The 14,834-nt window shown below is 46.6% G+C and overlaps 1 protein-coding gene across 1 annotated transcript; it reads left to right on the forward strand.

Moving 5' to 3' along the window:
- Positions 1-8,880: 8,880 nt before the first annotated feature.
- On the forward strand, positions 8,881-14,304 carry LOC125560854 (TBC1 domain family member 31-like). The gene is made up of 6 exons (XM_048723187.1): positions 8,881-8,950; positions 9,249-9,382; positions 9,928-10,107; positions 13,213-13,392; positions 13,815-13,867; positions 14,055-14,304. Exons 1-6 carry the CDS (start codon positions 8,881-8,883, stop codon positions 14,287-14,289), a joined length of 852 nt encoding a protein of 283 aa, XP_048579144.1. The 3' UTR covers positions 14,290-14,304.
- The last annotated feature ends 530 nt before the right edge of the window (positions 14,305-14,834 follow it).

Here is a 14,834-nt window from a genome sequence, read left to right on the forward strand (position 1 = left end):
AACCTATGGATGTGGCCCTAGTGTAGAGTGGTTCACTACAATAAAAAAACATGTAATGGGTACCCTGTGTCTTGACTCATTATTCCCCTATCGCTTATATATACTGGTGAGGGTAAAAAGTGGACGGCACTAGATCCCTCAGCCACCCCAGGATGGAGGACCGACGGTTCCGTTGCCCGTGTGCCATTATGGTAGTTGGTCCAAGTCAATCAGGAAAAACTACATGGGTGCAGAGTTTGCTACGGCAAGCCCCTATGGCTTTTGACAAACGGTTCCATAAAATAGTTTGTTGTTACGGGCAGTGGCAACCCAAGTACGATTGGCTGCAGAAAAAACTAGGGGTTGAGTTCCACCAAGGACTGCCTGACTCTGTCACTGACCTGTTTGGGGAGCACGACACCCCTGGTCTGCTCATCATAGACGACTTGATGGACCAAATCGATAGGGCTTTGAAAATCTTCACCCAAGAGTCCCACCACCATGACATCACAACTATATTTATCTCGCAGAACCTATTCCCCGGGGGAAAATCACGCACCGCCTCGATCAATAGCCATTTCTTTGTGTTGTTCAAGGACCCTAGGAACAAGTTAGGGATACGTACACTAGCGCAGCAAGCGTTCCCGGGACAATTAGACTACGTTATGGATGCTTACGATCAAGCCACTAAAGACCCTTATAGTTGTCTGTTGGTCGACTTCCACCAAACAACCCCTGACAACCTTCGCCTCCGCTCCAACATCCTACCAGAGCAGTCCCCCATGTACGCCTACCTCCCCAAAAACTCTAGAGGTAAGGATGCATATATAGAGGGGGAGAATGGGTGTACCACATCAGTCAGCGATGCCCAACGTAAGAGGAAGAGGTCCAAGGGGAGGGTGGACCCCAGCGACCCGTATACGACCCACGGCAAGCGCAAGGCGCAAGCCCGCGGAGTACACCCGCGCCAGGTATAGGGCTGAGGCACGGTACAACAAACGCCTCGGGTTGGAGCCACCAACACCCCCTAGCGGAGTTACCCCCCTCTCCTCATCTAGCAAGTCGTCAACACCACCACCATCGTCACCGCGATCGTGGACCCAGTTTGCACCACGAACACTCTCGCGGTACAGCAGCAAACGCTCAGGGCCAGGGCCATTATTGTCATCAGCATCGTCATCATCATCATCATCACCACACCCACAGCCACTCCCGTCACTACCAACACCACTCAACACAGCTCTCCCACCACTCTCTCCCATAGCATCATCGACCCCAGCCAATCTACCCCAACCGACCTCCCCCCTGGGGGTACCCCCCACTTGGGCTGGTTATTCAGGCCTATCGGATGCGTCACTAGCGCTTTCCCCCGGGAGAGTATACAGTGAGCCTGGCAGAAAGCGGCAAAAGAAAGTAAAGACACCAAAACGGGCGTCCAGTGCCGCAGGGCGCACTCATCATAAGAAGAAATCACCACCACAGGGAGGTGTTCTCCAACGATTCCTGGATTGGGGTAGTGCAAACCCACTACCCAACCCCGAAGCAACTGCAATCGCCAATACGACGGTGGACCAAAGCCAGTTACGCTCGCCTGGGAGCTATGGGTCACCTACCACATTCTCAGCGATAAGACCACTAGGGTCACATGGTTCCACGATCCGTACACCCTCCACACCCTCCAGGAGTACCTCTCGTAGGGGGTCAAGGCGCAGAGCTGGGGGAAGTGGAGGAGGTGGAGGTGGGGGTGGGGGTAGTGGTGGTAGTGGCGGTAGTGGTGGAAGAGGAGGGAGGAGGAGGGGTGGAAGAGGGAGAGGTGGAAGAGCGACCACAACAACAAGAAAGTGCGTCACCCAAAAGAGACGTCGCGCAGATGGGACCAATGTCACCAAAACAAAGTGCGTCACCACCCAACGTGTAGACAACCAACAAGTTGGTGGCGGTGTTGGTGGAGTCGACAGTGCTGCAAATAACCCACCATGGAGGTCCGTTTGGGTGTGAAAAAACTCGTAAATAACAAGTGACAAACACCACAACACCATTCCACTATGAGACATCGTGTGAGCAAGAACCGTTGTACTAGGTTGAGGGGGAGAGTGTGTAAGAGAAGGGGCAGACCCCGTCGCTACAGACAGAGGGGTAGGGGTACGCAGCGTGGTAGAGGCAGGAAAGAATGGCACCTCCTTGGGGTACCACTAAGCCAATGGAAAGCGCTTTAGGATAAATAGCGGACGACTAACACCACTACACCACTCCGCTATGGGACGCCGCGTGAGAAGGACCCAACGTACTAGGTTGAGGAGGGGAGTGTGTAAGAAAAGGGGCAGACCCCGCCGCTACAGACAGAGGGGTAGGGGTACGCAGCGTGGTAGGGGTATGCAGCGTGGTAGGGGTATGCAGCGTGGGCCCCAAGATTACATCGGTGCTATGTACGATACTGTAAAAACCCTCATGGGTAAATGACTCCAATCACTCGACCATGGTATTGAGAAAGAGCGGACGCTTCGCGAGAAGACGCACCAAACGTGTTACACGCGTCAAAAGGGGAAGACATACACGTAGGGGAGTGTACGCTGGTAAAACGGTACAGCATGGTGGGCGTTACCGGAAACTCTGGGTGACAGGACGTGAATTGGATAGGATTGACCCCGCATGGTTGTAGCTCTACCCTATAAAAAAAGGGGAGGTACTCCATCGGTACCATTCCACCATGTCACGCCGGTTGAAGAGGAACGCTAAGTTCCTGAATGACCTTTCTACCAGCAAAGGTAGAACAAGACAATACCTCCTAAAAAAAGCCTCTGGTGAGCAAGTAAACGCGTTGGGTGAGATTGCCCACAACCTGCTAAGAGGCAACGTCCCCCTCAGCAAAGTACAACGGAGCAAACTAAGCGCCCACAAACACAGGCTACGTACCCTAGCAAACAAGAGACTACCAGCAAGGGAGAGGAAAAAAATGCTCGTAACCCAACGTGGGGGATGGGCTATCCCACTCCTACTAGGTGCCCTAGGAGGTACCGCAGGGGTACCCCTGGTCCAGAAACTCATTGGAAAAATATAAATAAGGCCAAGGGGTAACCATACCACCCAGTCTACCCAAGATAGTCACCATGTCGACACAAAAAGGGGGAGCCTACCGTATGGCCTTGGTACCTGAGCATATGGCAAACCTACTGGTAACCAAGGAGAAGGTTACCATGGCACCACAGCTGCAGATTGTGGCACGGCTGGACAAAGATATACAGAGGATCCTAAACAACAAAACATTACCATTGGAGGTAAAAGTACGCCTCTACAACACAGCGCTGATGCAATGGTTAGATTGGATCCAAGAAGCCAAGGACAGTGGGAAGGGTGGGGATAAAGAGACTGATGCCCAACTTAGGTCCCCCTATGGCCTCCCCTCACCGCCAAGCAGGTCACCAAGCACACCCTTCGCACGTAGCAAACTGGCCTTACCAACGCCACCCTATAGCACACCAAGGACCACAAAACCAAAAGCCAAAAAGTCAGCTGAGAGTGTGAGAAGACAGATAGCAAAAACAATAGAGAGATGGGACGATCTTTGAAAGGGGAAAACAACACGCTGTAATGCATGGTTCTCTTTTTTTTTTAATAGCAATAAAAACACCTTAATACATGTGTACTGTGATAGCTCTTACTAGTAGGTCCTAGTTAGTTCAAGTAGGCTCTTCTTCTTTCCCCCCACCCCCTCCCTTACAACGCCCGCGCCCCCACACACAGGGTGGGTACATTTCCATATCTTATTACACTCCTCTACATCCTTTTGGAGGTTATAGCACTCCATCCGTTTGTCATACTCAAGACAGCTCTCAGGGTCGGTAAACATGCACACACGCCGTTGGTTGGTTCTCAACCACTTGCCAAACAGATAGACCTCGGCCTTGGGGCAGTGCTTGGGGGCATCGGAGAAGGCGGAGTAAAGATGATGTCCACATGCCTTCTCGTGAGCACCCGTCATAAAGCTCACGTGCATGTTGCTGTAGTGCTCATGCAACTCTTGGTACTTGGGGCAACCAAACACTTCCAAGTTCACGAAAGGAATGCTAAGGTCCATAAGGAGCCGGCGCTCGCAGCTACCACCCTTGTACCCAACAATCCCCCCTTGGCCGTAGAAATCGTACCACCCTTTGACGACACGCCCCAGCTCAGCGTGAGGGATGCTGGAGCCAGCTGTAAGGTCAAACTTCAGCCCTGTGACATTTTGCGTGACATAGCGTGCTACCCTCCTGTCTTTTTGGGAGAGCTCGCTGTACCTCATAGGGAAGGTGAAGTGTCTGCCAATCACCTCGTCATTGTGATGAAAGAACCCCACCTCCTTGCAATGGAACACGCCATTCACATAAAACCCATCCTCGTCGAGGATACATGTAATGCTCTGGAAGACACCCTCTTGCGCAACACATGGTTCAAAGGGACCACGGAGCGTGTCGTAGAAAGGCCCACGCAGTACATAATTGGTGTAGTCCAATACGCCTGGTATCAACCCCCACTGTTCCCATCCACTGACCCATCTTCCACTCTCTTGCTCTCCACTGGGATCTTTCCCTGTAGCCATTCCGTAAATTCCCAACACAATAAGGAGAAAGTGATACGCGCGCCAAAAAAGAGACCAACCCCAAACGAACACCCTCTGACGAACGAGGTGAAAGCTTCCTCCCACACTGGCGCCATGGATGCACAAAGAAACGCGTTAATAAACCCTCACCCTTTTATATATAGGTTGGAAACACCCTCACAAACCAATCAACACCGATGTACAATACTGTCCAATCACACACTTTGTTATATCACAAAAGAAACACCTAAACCAATAAGAGAGTAGTACCCAAAACTCTAGGCCAATCACAGCACACTTCCTCATAAAACGTCAGAGCTGACGTCACCCCACAAGCGTATAAATTGCAGCACTCACCCTGAGATACTCTCATACTAGCACAACTATGGCTAGGACATCCCACCTAGAGCCTCTCACCAAAAAGTTCTGCGAACTAGCAAAGGACACCAACGACTCTGAGAGGTTGGCATGCATCATTTGCCAAGACGACAGGGAGACCAGTAACACATCCCTCACCCTATTGAGCCGTCTACCCTGTTGTAGACAACCATGCCATCAACAATGCTTCTGGAAATGGATACATACCCATCGCACCGAAAGTATCACATGCCCACACTGTAGGTACGTCTTCCCAGATACGACAAGAGGGGTGGTCTTATGGGTCGACAGTAACTTTAAACCCACGTACACAGACCACCCAGCGGAGCAAATCATCGTGGAGGAGAAGACCAAAATACAACCGGCCTTCGACCGGTTCAAACAATTCATGGCACTTTACCCTGCCCACTACAGAAGTCGTTTCTTCATTGGGGTACTGTGCAGGGAATGCGACCCTATAGCCCAAAAAATATGCGAAAAGGAAGACCGCCACGACTTCGAGCTCCCTCTCTTGCTCCCACGCCGCTCCATAAGCACCTTCTCCCACCAATACAACAACCAAATCACTAAGTACGGTGAGTGGCTTTGGGAAGTAGATGCCAATAACGAGTACCATTGGCTCAGGGAGGACATCACACCACCGCCACCCCCCGAGGGGCACGACAAAAGAGCCCAATACGAAAGCGATAGGGTTGCCTTCATGGAAAACGTGGACGACTCACTCTTCCATCCGCAATCCTACGTCCATGCTTTCAAAGATTCCTACGCTGCGTGGGCCTTAGATTTACCTACCGGTAAATGGGTTTGGGAAACCTACGATGCCACCTTTGTGGTACCACCGCCCCCTTACTCCCACTTTCTATGGGAGAGGTACGCCCAGGACCCTATAGGATGGTGTGCACGCGACCACCCCTGGAGCCGTGACTACACGGAACAAAACGATGGTATCCTCGAGAGCGACGAAACGATGGCTGAGGAAGAGGGGGAGGAGGAAGAAGACAACTCAATACTCCACTCACTACTCAACCCCCCCACCACTTGGGCTGAACGCCATGGGGAGGACGAGGACGAGGTGGAAGACGACGAAGGGGTATTATACGCCAACCAACCAGCCAACCCACAACACTCGCGCAGATTCCAACGGTATCGTGCCAGACAAATAGCCCAAGCCCTAATGCAAGTACGTGCAGATTACCAAAACAACAACAACAACAACAACAACAACAACAACAACAACAACAACAACAACAACAACAACGAAACCGAAGAGGTGGATAGAGAGGCAGCTACACGGACACCATCGCCCAACGAGCAACAGGTGATACAAGAGAATAATAAACGACTAACACGCCTAGTTTGGATAATAAACTCGGTGGGGGGATCACTAATAATACTACTAGTACTACTATTGGTGTTGCTGGGGTAAAAAAACACAACTAACACATTACTCCCCCTGCAGGTTGCAAGCGATGTACGGGACAGTGAGCAAGTTGTCTACAACCTACGCAGGGGGAGGACAATACGCCCCTTCCCCACTAACCTACAAAGAATAAGACAACTCAGAAGACAGCCATCACCCATACGGGTACGGGCACCCACGGCCCAAAGCACCGAAGAAACCAGTCGGAACCTGGCGCAACTTAGCCTATTGCAGCGTAGGGGACATCCACCTCTCCCGCGACTACGCTTGCGCCTGACGCGCCTGACGCCACCACAACCACCACAACCACCACAACCACAACCCCCGGAGCAACAAGGACCAGAGGTACAGTCACAAATGGAAGCAAACAACGTACGTAATATAATGGAGCGTATGGTAATCCGCCCAACCTCCCGCCCCTCTTTTGTAGACCCAAGAATCTACGAACAGGTCAGAGCCCACATAGACGCAGTGGTACAACGCCGTCTGAACTCCGTAGAGTCCCCCGCACAGATCACACACCTCCCAACGGAAGAAGAGATAGAGGAGTTCCAGCGCTTTAGTCTAGGACTGATAATGGACACTTACTACGGATAAGGGGTAGCTAAAAAAGTAATTTTGTAAACAAGACAACTCCCTCTTTACTATATCCTTTTTTTTTTATTAAAAAATTGCACAAACTGCTACAAGCATAAGACTAGTGTCCTCTCTTTCTCACAAAAACACCCTACTCATCGTTGTAGGGGTATGTATCCACTATGCCTAGGGCAACCTGGCGTATTAGGTGAAAAACAGCCTCCTTCGTCTTCTCTCCCCTCCTTATCAGCTCTGGTGTGTTCGTATTGCCATCCACCCAATCTTGCATCATCTCTATCAACTCATCTGGGGTGAGGAGAGCAAGTACCGCTCCAATATAATTCTTGATACCATGTGGTGGTTGGGACACCCTCAGCGCTGTATTCAGTAGTTTGGTACCAAACCAAATGGCGTCAGTAGCCTTCGACTTAACGTGGTCGAAACACTTGACCCAGCGTTGCCTATAGAGGTCTGGGTTTGTGAAGTAGCTCTCGTTCGCACCTGACTTAAACATGAGTGCGTCAACGGCGGTAGCCATCACCTTGTAGACGTAGAAATTGGTGGCTTGCACCAGTTTGTTGGCATCACGGGCGTCAGGCATCTCGAACGTCACCCCTTTCTTACCGGTCTCACCCTCCTTCTTCACCTTGTCGATGGGGATATTGAGAGGGATGTTAGGGATGTTCAAAAAGGTTGGGCGGACCATCCGTTGGGGTTCTGGTACCCCCATGCACTCCAATGGGTTCATGCAGCGGCAGGTGGCGGCGCTTCCATTGCTCAGTGCTGCTTGGTAGTCTTCCTCCAACGACTTCGCACGTTGTGCGCTCCTCTCCTTGTACGCTGCCACGTCCTCCTTTCTTATCTTTGACCACTCCTCCCAGTCGAAGTCCTTACCCCACACGCCCACGTGCTCCATCCACGCCCCTAGCTCCACATTCACCTCCTTCTCGAGCTCTTTCTCACCCCAAGGGTTCTCCAAGCTCCTCTCCGCTTTCAGTGCCTCCCTGACTAGGCGCTTCTCCTTCGTCTCTGGCTCTCCTCCATGGTGCTTAGTAATATGTGTCTCTGCCATTTTCTTCTCAACATCCGTTACATAGGTCTTTGACATTCTTTTTTTTCTCAGGCGTGTGAGGTAGCTTTCGTCCCACTACGTCGCACCGTTATATCCTTTCCCGCGCTGACGTCACCGTGTTGTCGCGCGCGCGGGAGCCAATCCCGACCCCGCGTGACGTCACACCCCTAACCAGATATCTCCATTCCCATTGGTTAACACCACCTGTGACGTCACACACCTGACCATATATCCACCAATCAGAATCCAGCTTGACCACCCCTCCCCTAGCTGACCAAAACCTGACCAAATATACTAGTGATACTACTTACAGATCCAATACAAATAGAATCAAAAAGCCCAAACTGTCGTGATATCGTACCAGAACAATGAATACAATACACCAAAAACTGGAATTCGACTCTGCCAAATTTTTGTCTTTAATAAGACTTCTTCAATACATATACTATAGCTCTTTCATAACTGAGTGCATCCGATAGTGCGAGGTTTTTTAGTTTCTTGCAAGACCGTCACATTGGATTCGATCTTGTTTTATAAACCCGCCACACCCAAATTATATTGCCGTATGCAGAGGCAACCACTATATACTACTCATGTATGACCACAGCATAGGAGAAATTGTTAGTGTTTGTGGGAGGAATACAAGAGAACCTAGGAAAGGTCTCTCGGGGAAGAAGAGCGAGAAGCTACTAACTCAACTCGCGTCGGTCAATAATTCCAGAATATGAAAGATACTGATTTATAATTAGCCAACGCTCTTACCAGTCTCCAAATATGGTTTTTTTCCGAAAATGATGACGCGATGCCCCATGCCTTTATTTAATCCTTTTTGATACAGCGCCTGGTGAGTAAATTAGCAGCAAAAAGACGATAAAAGCTATGACGAGAGCGAAAAAAAATGTGTTTGCTCTTGGCGATCAATTCCAAACTAGTTGCAATGGAATAGCAAGTAATTATTAGAAACATGAAAATAATCTAAGGACATTTCTTCTAACATGTCATTGATTGACTGTGAAACTTGGCGTTTGTTTGGTGGAAAACGGATGAGATGTATCAGACCGAATATTTTCACGTGCTTCTAATGAATTCGGAATCCAGTTCCTTTGTTTTAGCCGTCGTCGTCCACGTTGCCACTGTCACTGTCTTTAGTTGATCGGTGTCGGTTAATGTACGTTGCGAATCTTCTCGTGAACGTGCAGCGTGTCCCCATATCTTTCTTTGTTTTTTTTTTACCCGTTTTGTTTCAGTTAATTGGTGTCAGCACTGGTTTGAATACTTCCCGAACCCTCCCGTGAACGTACTGGGAATGGTGGAGAACACCCTCTCTCACCACGACAAGACCCTCATGAACCATTTCATCAAGCACAAAGTCACCACACAGGTAAATGCCAATCGAACCCCATCCATAGACCTATTATAGGTGTACGTGATGCCAATCACGCAAAGCACATAGCTATTTACAACTGGGACTTTGAATTCTTCGCCTTCTCCGATTATACATAGGGGTTACTGGCTTATGTTAAGCGAAGATGCGCATAGGCTCACACGCTTTGAGTGTTAACTTCTGAGGACAGACATTTACAGAATTTCATAAAAATTTGTTTGAAAATCTTGATATAATCTATTCAAAAGGCCGATAAGTACATATATTTTATGTATGCATATCAACGAACATGCATTTAAACTGATTAAAAGAATGACAACAAAATATGCACTTGCACCCTTTGCGCAAAATCCTCTTATCTTAGTGTAAACAAAGAAACGCTCCCATATATGCAGTCGCCTACACAGGGGGTTCCCAAAAATATTTATCGAACATATTATATATATACTCAATGAAGAGGCAACCAGGTTTTCTAAGCACCTTTATTTCAACTTCATTTAGAGTTCTTCAACTACATTCTAGTTGTGTTTTGCGGTTTGCAGCTCTATGCTTGGCCGCTCCTGCAATCTCTGCTATCAGAGGTGCTCACCAAAGAGGAATGGCTTCGCGTGTGGGACAATGCGTTCTCCTGCCATCCCTCCTATCTCCTGATGGTGGTGGTGGCTTACATCATGGCTTCCCGAAAGGCCCTGCTACAATGCACTGAGAAGCAGGACTTTGAGGTAAAATTGTCAATAAACCATAATGTCACTTCACATCAAACTTCACATGTTGTCAAACCATACCATAATACCATAGCCTTACCATAACACTACCTTACCATAACACTACCTTACCATAACCACACCGGATTATAACAAGGGGGAAGGACACCTCTTTCCGGCATGAATTGCTAATAGAGACATTTAGCATCGCGTTTTTAGAATCAACCGCAAACGGCAAACCGCGGTTAGCCGTTACCGATTTGCGGCTTGGCGTACATGGATAAAACGTAGTTTATCACATTTGGCGGGAAATGTGGCATTTGGCGGAAAAAAGTGCAAAACATGTGCTCGAATTCAACCGAGCCAAAAAGTATTAGTAATTTTGCAAATTGTTAATGAAAATATATTATTTCAAGAGTCAAATGATTAAGAACTAGTTCTTGGTCTCAAACGTGAGTTCATAGAATATTTGAGGGGAAAACTGCTGAGGTAAAACATTTACCGCTAGACGGTGCTCCTGAGGTCAAAACGCGAACCGCAGACTGCAAACTTGACCGCAAGGTCTTGTCACGTGACACCCAGAGGTTTGACGTTTGCCGTTTCCGAGAAAAAACGCGGTGCTAAATGTCTCTAATGACGTATACAGTATTTTCAACGGCTCCGCCACCTCGAATGCGTCATTTGACCAAGGACACTGCAGAGAAACGATCTCTGCGAGCTTATTCGAAAAGTCGAATAATTCAGTTTATTTGTTTGCCATAATTACAATTTGACTACATACAATAACTACAGGGAAAAATGGCAAAGTGAGGGGCTCACAGAAAAACCAGGGCTTATGCGAGTCATGAGCTTCCCGATAATATAAAGATTTACGAACGACAAATCAGCGTGCTAAGCGCAACAAACAATCACGGAACGATACAGCACTTATTAAACGGGGGAACAATAAAATATAATTCTACTATGGTCTCCTTTTCTGAGGTCTCTTATGAACTGTTTGCTTGTCCCTTTCAGGCCTGTCAGTAAAATTCTTTAAATTTAAAATAAAAACAGTAAAAGACAACTAAAGTATAATTTTGGGTGCTGACACAGATCAGTCTATCGGAGGTAATCCGACTTCGACGGGAGCCAAAAAAAAAGCCAATTTTGAACGTCGCAAAAAATGATCAAAACGTGGAGTAACATGTAGTAATAGCTATAACCAATATTCCTTTGCTATAAAATGGCCAGATCAAGTAAAAATACAGGGTGTTACTCCATTGTTTTCCCCTTTGGAATATTTTTTTCCAAAAACCCTGACGAGCGCAAAACATAGATGTAAATTACAAAAATAAAATACAAGCCTTCAAAAGGCGCAGATCTTGCAAACCAATAAATGATAGACAGAACATAAGGTAAATATTACAGCAGATAGCGTTACTTACCTTTGGAAGCTTTCTGAGAGAAGCTCGAAGCTCTCAAACGCACGCTACGATCCCTCCGCTTCTCAGTTTATTTCGCTTAGAAGTGTGAAATTTATAGCGAAAGGCACGACGGGAAGGGTGTCCTCCCTCCCTTGACTATAACAATACTTTACCATAACCATACCGGTCTATACCATACATTTGCTATTCCATAACAATACCTTACCATAACAATGCCTGACTATGACAAACTATAACCATACAATACCTTACCATAACCATACCGGTCTATACCATACATTAACCATTCCATAACAATACCATACCATAACAATGCCTGACTATACCATACATTAACCATTCCATAACAATACCTTACCATAACAATGCCTGACTATACCATACATTAACCATTTCATAACAATATCTTACCATAACCATACCGGTCTATACCATACATTAACCATTCCATAACAATACCTTACTATAACAATGCCTGACTATACCACACATTAACCATTCCATAAAAATACCTTACCATTACTATACCGGTCTATACCATACATTAACCATTCCATAACAATACCTTACCATAACAATGCCTGACTATACCATACATTAACCATTCCATAACAATACCTTACCATAACCATACCGGTCTATACCATACATTAACCATTCCATAACAATACCTTACCATAACCATACCGGTCTATACCATACATTAACCATTCCATAAGGATACCTTACCATAACAATGCCTGACTATGACATACTGTACTATAAGCATGCAATACCTTACCATAACCATACCGGTCTATACCATACATTACCCATTCCATAACAATACCTTACCATAACAATGCCTGACTATGACATACTATAACAATACAATACCTTACCATACAATACCTTACCATACAATACCTTACCATAACCATACCGGTCTATACCATACATTAACCATCCCATAACAATACCTTACCATAACAATGCCTGACTATGACATACTATAACCATACAATACCTTACCATAACCATACCTTACCTTGCCTCACCTATACCTTAACTCACCTCACCTTACATAATCTCACCTTAACTCACCTCACCTTACATAATCTTACCTTAACTCACCTCACCTTAACGTGCCTTATCTCATGTTACTTTGCCTTACCTCACCTTACATAATCTTACCTTAACTCACCTAACCTTAACGTGCCTTATCTCATGTTACTTTGCCTCACTTTACCTTACATAATCTTACCTTAACTCACCTCACCTTAACGTGCCTTATCTCATGTTACTTTGCCTCACCTCACCTTACATAATCTTACCTTAACTCACCTAACCTTAACGTGCCTTATCTCGTGTTACTTTGCCTCACCTCACCTTACATAATCTTACCTTAACTCACCTAACCTTAACGTACCTTATCTCATGTTACTTTGCCTCACCTTACCTTACACAATCTTACCTTAACTCACCTCACCTTAACGTACCTTATCTCATGTTACTTTGCCTCACCTTACCTCACCTCACCTCACCTCACCTCACCTCACCTTACTTCACCTCACCTCACCTCACCTTACCTTACCTTACCTTACCTTACCTTACCTTGATTCACCACACCTCACCTTACCTTAACTTGCCTCATCTCCGTGGCTCATCTAACCCTGCCTTAAAATTGTCTAAAGCCCCTTTCTCGTAATTATCCATGCAGTATTTCTTCCATAATCGCAATGCTGTGGATGTTGGCATGGTTGTGCGAGAAGCGTACCGTCTGCAGGATACAACTCCAGCGGACATACATCCTAAGCGCATGCTCGATGCCTTTGTTCCTCTGACCAAAGGACAGTACCCCGTGTTCAACAAGTACCCAAAATTCGTCGTCGATTATCAGGTAACAGTAATCAGGAAAGAACTAATAAATGTATCACAACAACCAATCAACAAACATCATCGAAGCCTCTTAACTGAAAGAGTAACAACATTAGAATAAATAAAACATACAGTACGACTTTCTTTGTGTTTATTTGTCTCCCTATTTCGCCAGGCCTACACAGACCACCTTGTCTGTTGTCTTTCTAGTCATACCACACACCATAGAAAGTGCTTTTAGCAGACACACTTACCCTTTGGAAAAAAACACAAACAATAGCAGCAACTGTACTGTCAGTTGTATTTGTATCATACATACTTGTCCTATTGTTGCATATCTTCAGTTTGTATCGTACATACTTGTCCTATAGTAGCATATCTACAGTTTGTAGATTCTGAATTAGTTTCAAAGATAGCGGGTTTTTATCTGCCTTCCCCTCCAAGGTTCAGGAAAGAGAGCGTATACGACAAGAGGAACTGGAGTACCTGCGACAGAGGTAAAAAAACATTCTGTTACAAATAATATGATTTGAGATGTAAGAGGGCGTATTATGATGATGACGAGTATCTGCGACAGAGGTAAAAAGACTCTGTTATAAACAATACGATTTGAAATACGAAAGGGCGTATTATGATGATGATGATCACGATATGATGGTGATTCCTATTACTATAATATCGTAGGCAGCTTGCGCGTGAGCTGAAAGCACAGGGAGACCAGCGCAAGCTGGAGGAGGAGGCATTCTACCGCCAGCAAGACCTGGTGATGAGTGCTGAAGAGCAGAGAAGAAAGATGATCGCAGAAGAAGAGAGAAAGCTTACTGATCAGCGTGCCAGGTCTGTTACTGAGCAGCAGAATACCGTCAAACTTATCCAACTTGCCGGGCCAAGTCGCTTTGTTTTAAGGTCGAGCCATTAAGAGACCTTGAGGGCTGGATGCGAAAGGGGGCCCAAAAATACTTTCAAAGGGGACTTGAATGTTTAAAAGTTAAATACACAAAGGAAGACCTGAACATAATTGGTCTCAAATCAATTGAATAATTAGTAATTTGTGGTCCCATAGTTCTGGCTAGCAGTGCAACAGCCCATTAGGCTGCGAGAATTAAAGTTTTGGTTGACACAATGTTCATAAATGGGAGAATTTTCCGTTGTATTCTGATGCCCACTGAAGCCGAGGCTGTCGCTGCATTCACGAGTTTTAGCGCCTATGTCAGGCGGGCACATTGGAATTCGGAACTGGACTATCACATGTCAAATAGAAAGCACATTCTTCGCGTTTCTCTCCATTTCGGTCTACATCACATGGCTGTCAAAGTGACCACGGTAGCTCGCGTTGCACGGTAACACTGCGGGGCACGTATTGGTCCGTCGTATTATCGGTTCTCTTCCTTCCCTCTTTCTTGACACGATGTTAGATGTTTGGTGGTTTGGCAAAGTGTGTATCAGAACACGAAGGACTACTTA

Source organism: Nematostella vectensis, unplaced genomic scaffold (genome assembly GCF_932526225.1).
Source record: "Nematostella vectensis unplaced genomic scaffold, jaNemVect1.1, whole genome shotgun sequence".
Lineage (NCBI taxonomy): Eukaryota > Metazoa > Cnidaria > Anthozoa > Actiniaria > Edwardsiidae > Nematostella > Nematostella vectensis.

Coding starts and splice junctions, on each gene's coding strand:
- LOC125560854 (XM_048723187.1), top strand. CDS start 8,881: ATGACGAGAGCGAAAAAAAATGTGTTTGCTCTTGGCGATCAATTCCAA. Junction 8,951..9,248: donor TAGTTGCAATGGAATAGCAA/GTAATTATTAGA, acceptor GTTTTGTTTCAG/TTAATTGGTGTCAGCACTGG. Junction 13,393..13,814: donor AATTCGTCGTCGATTATCAG/GTAACAGTAATC, acceptor TTCCCCTCCAAG/GTTCAGGAAAGAGAGCGTAT.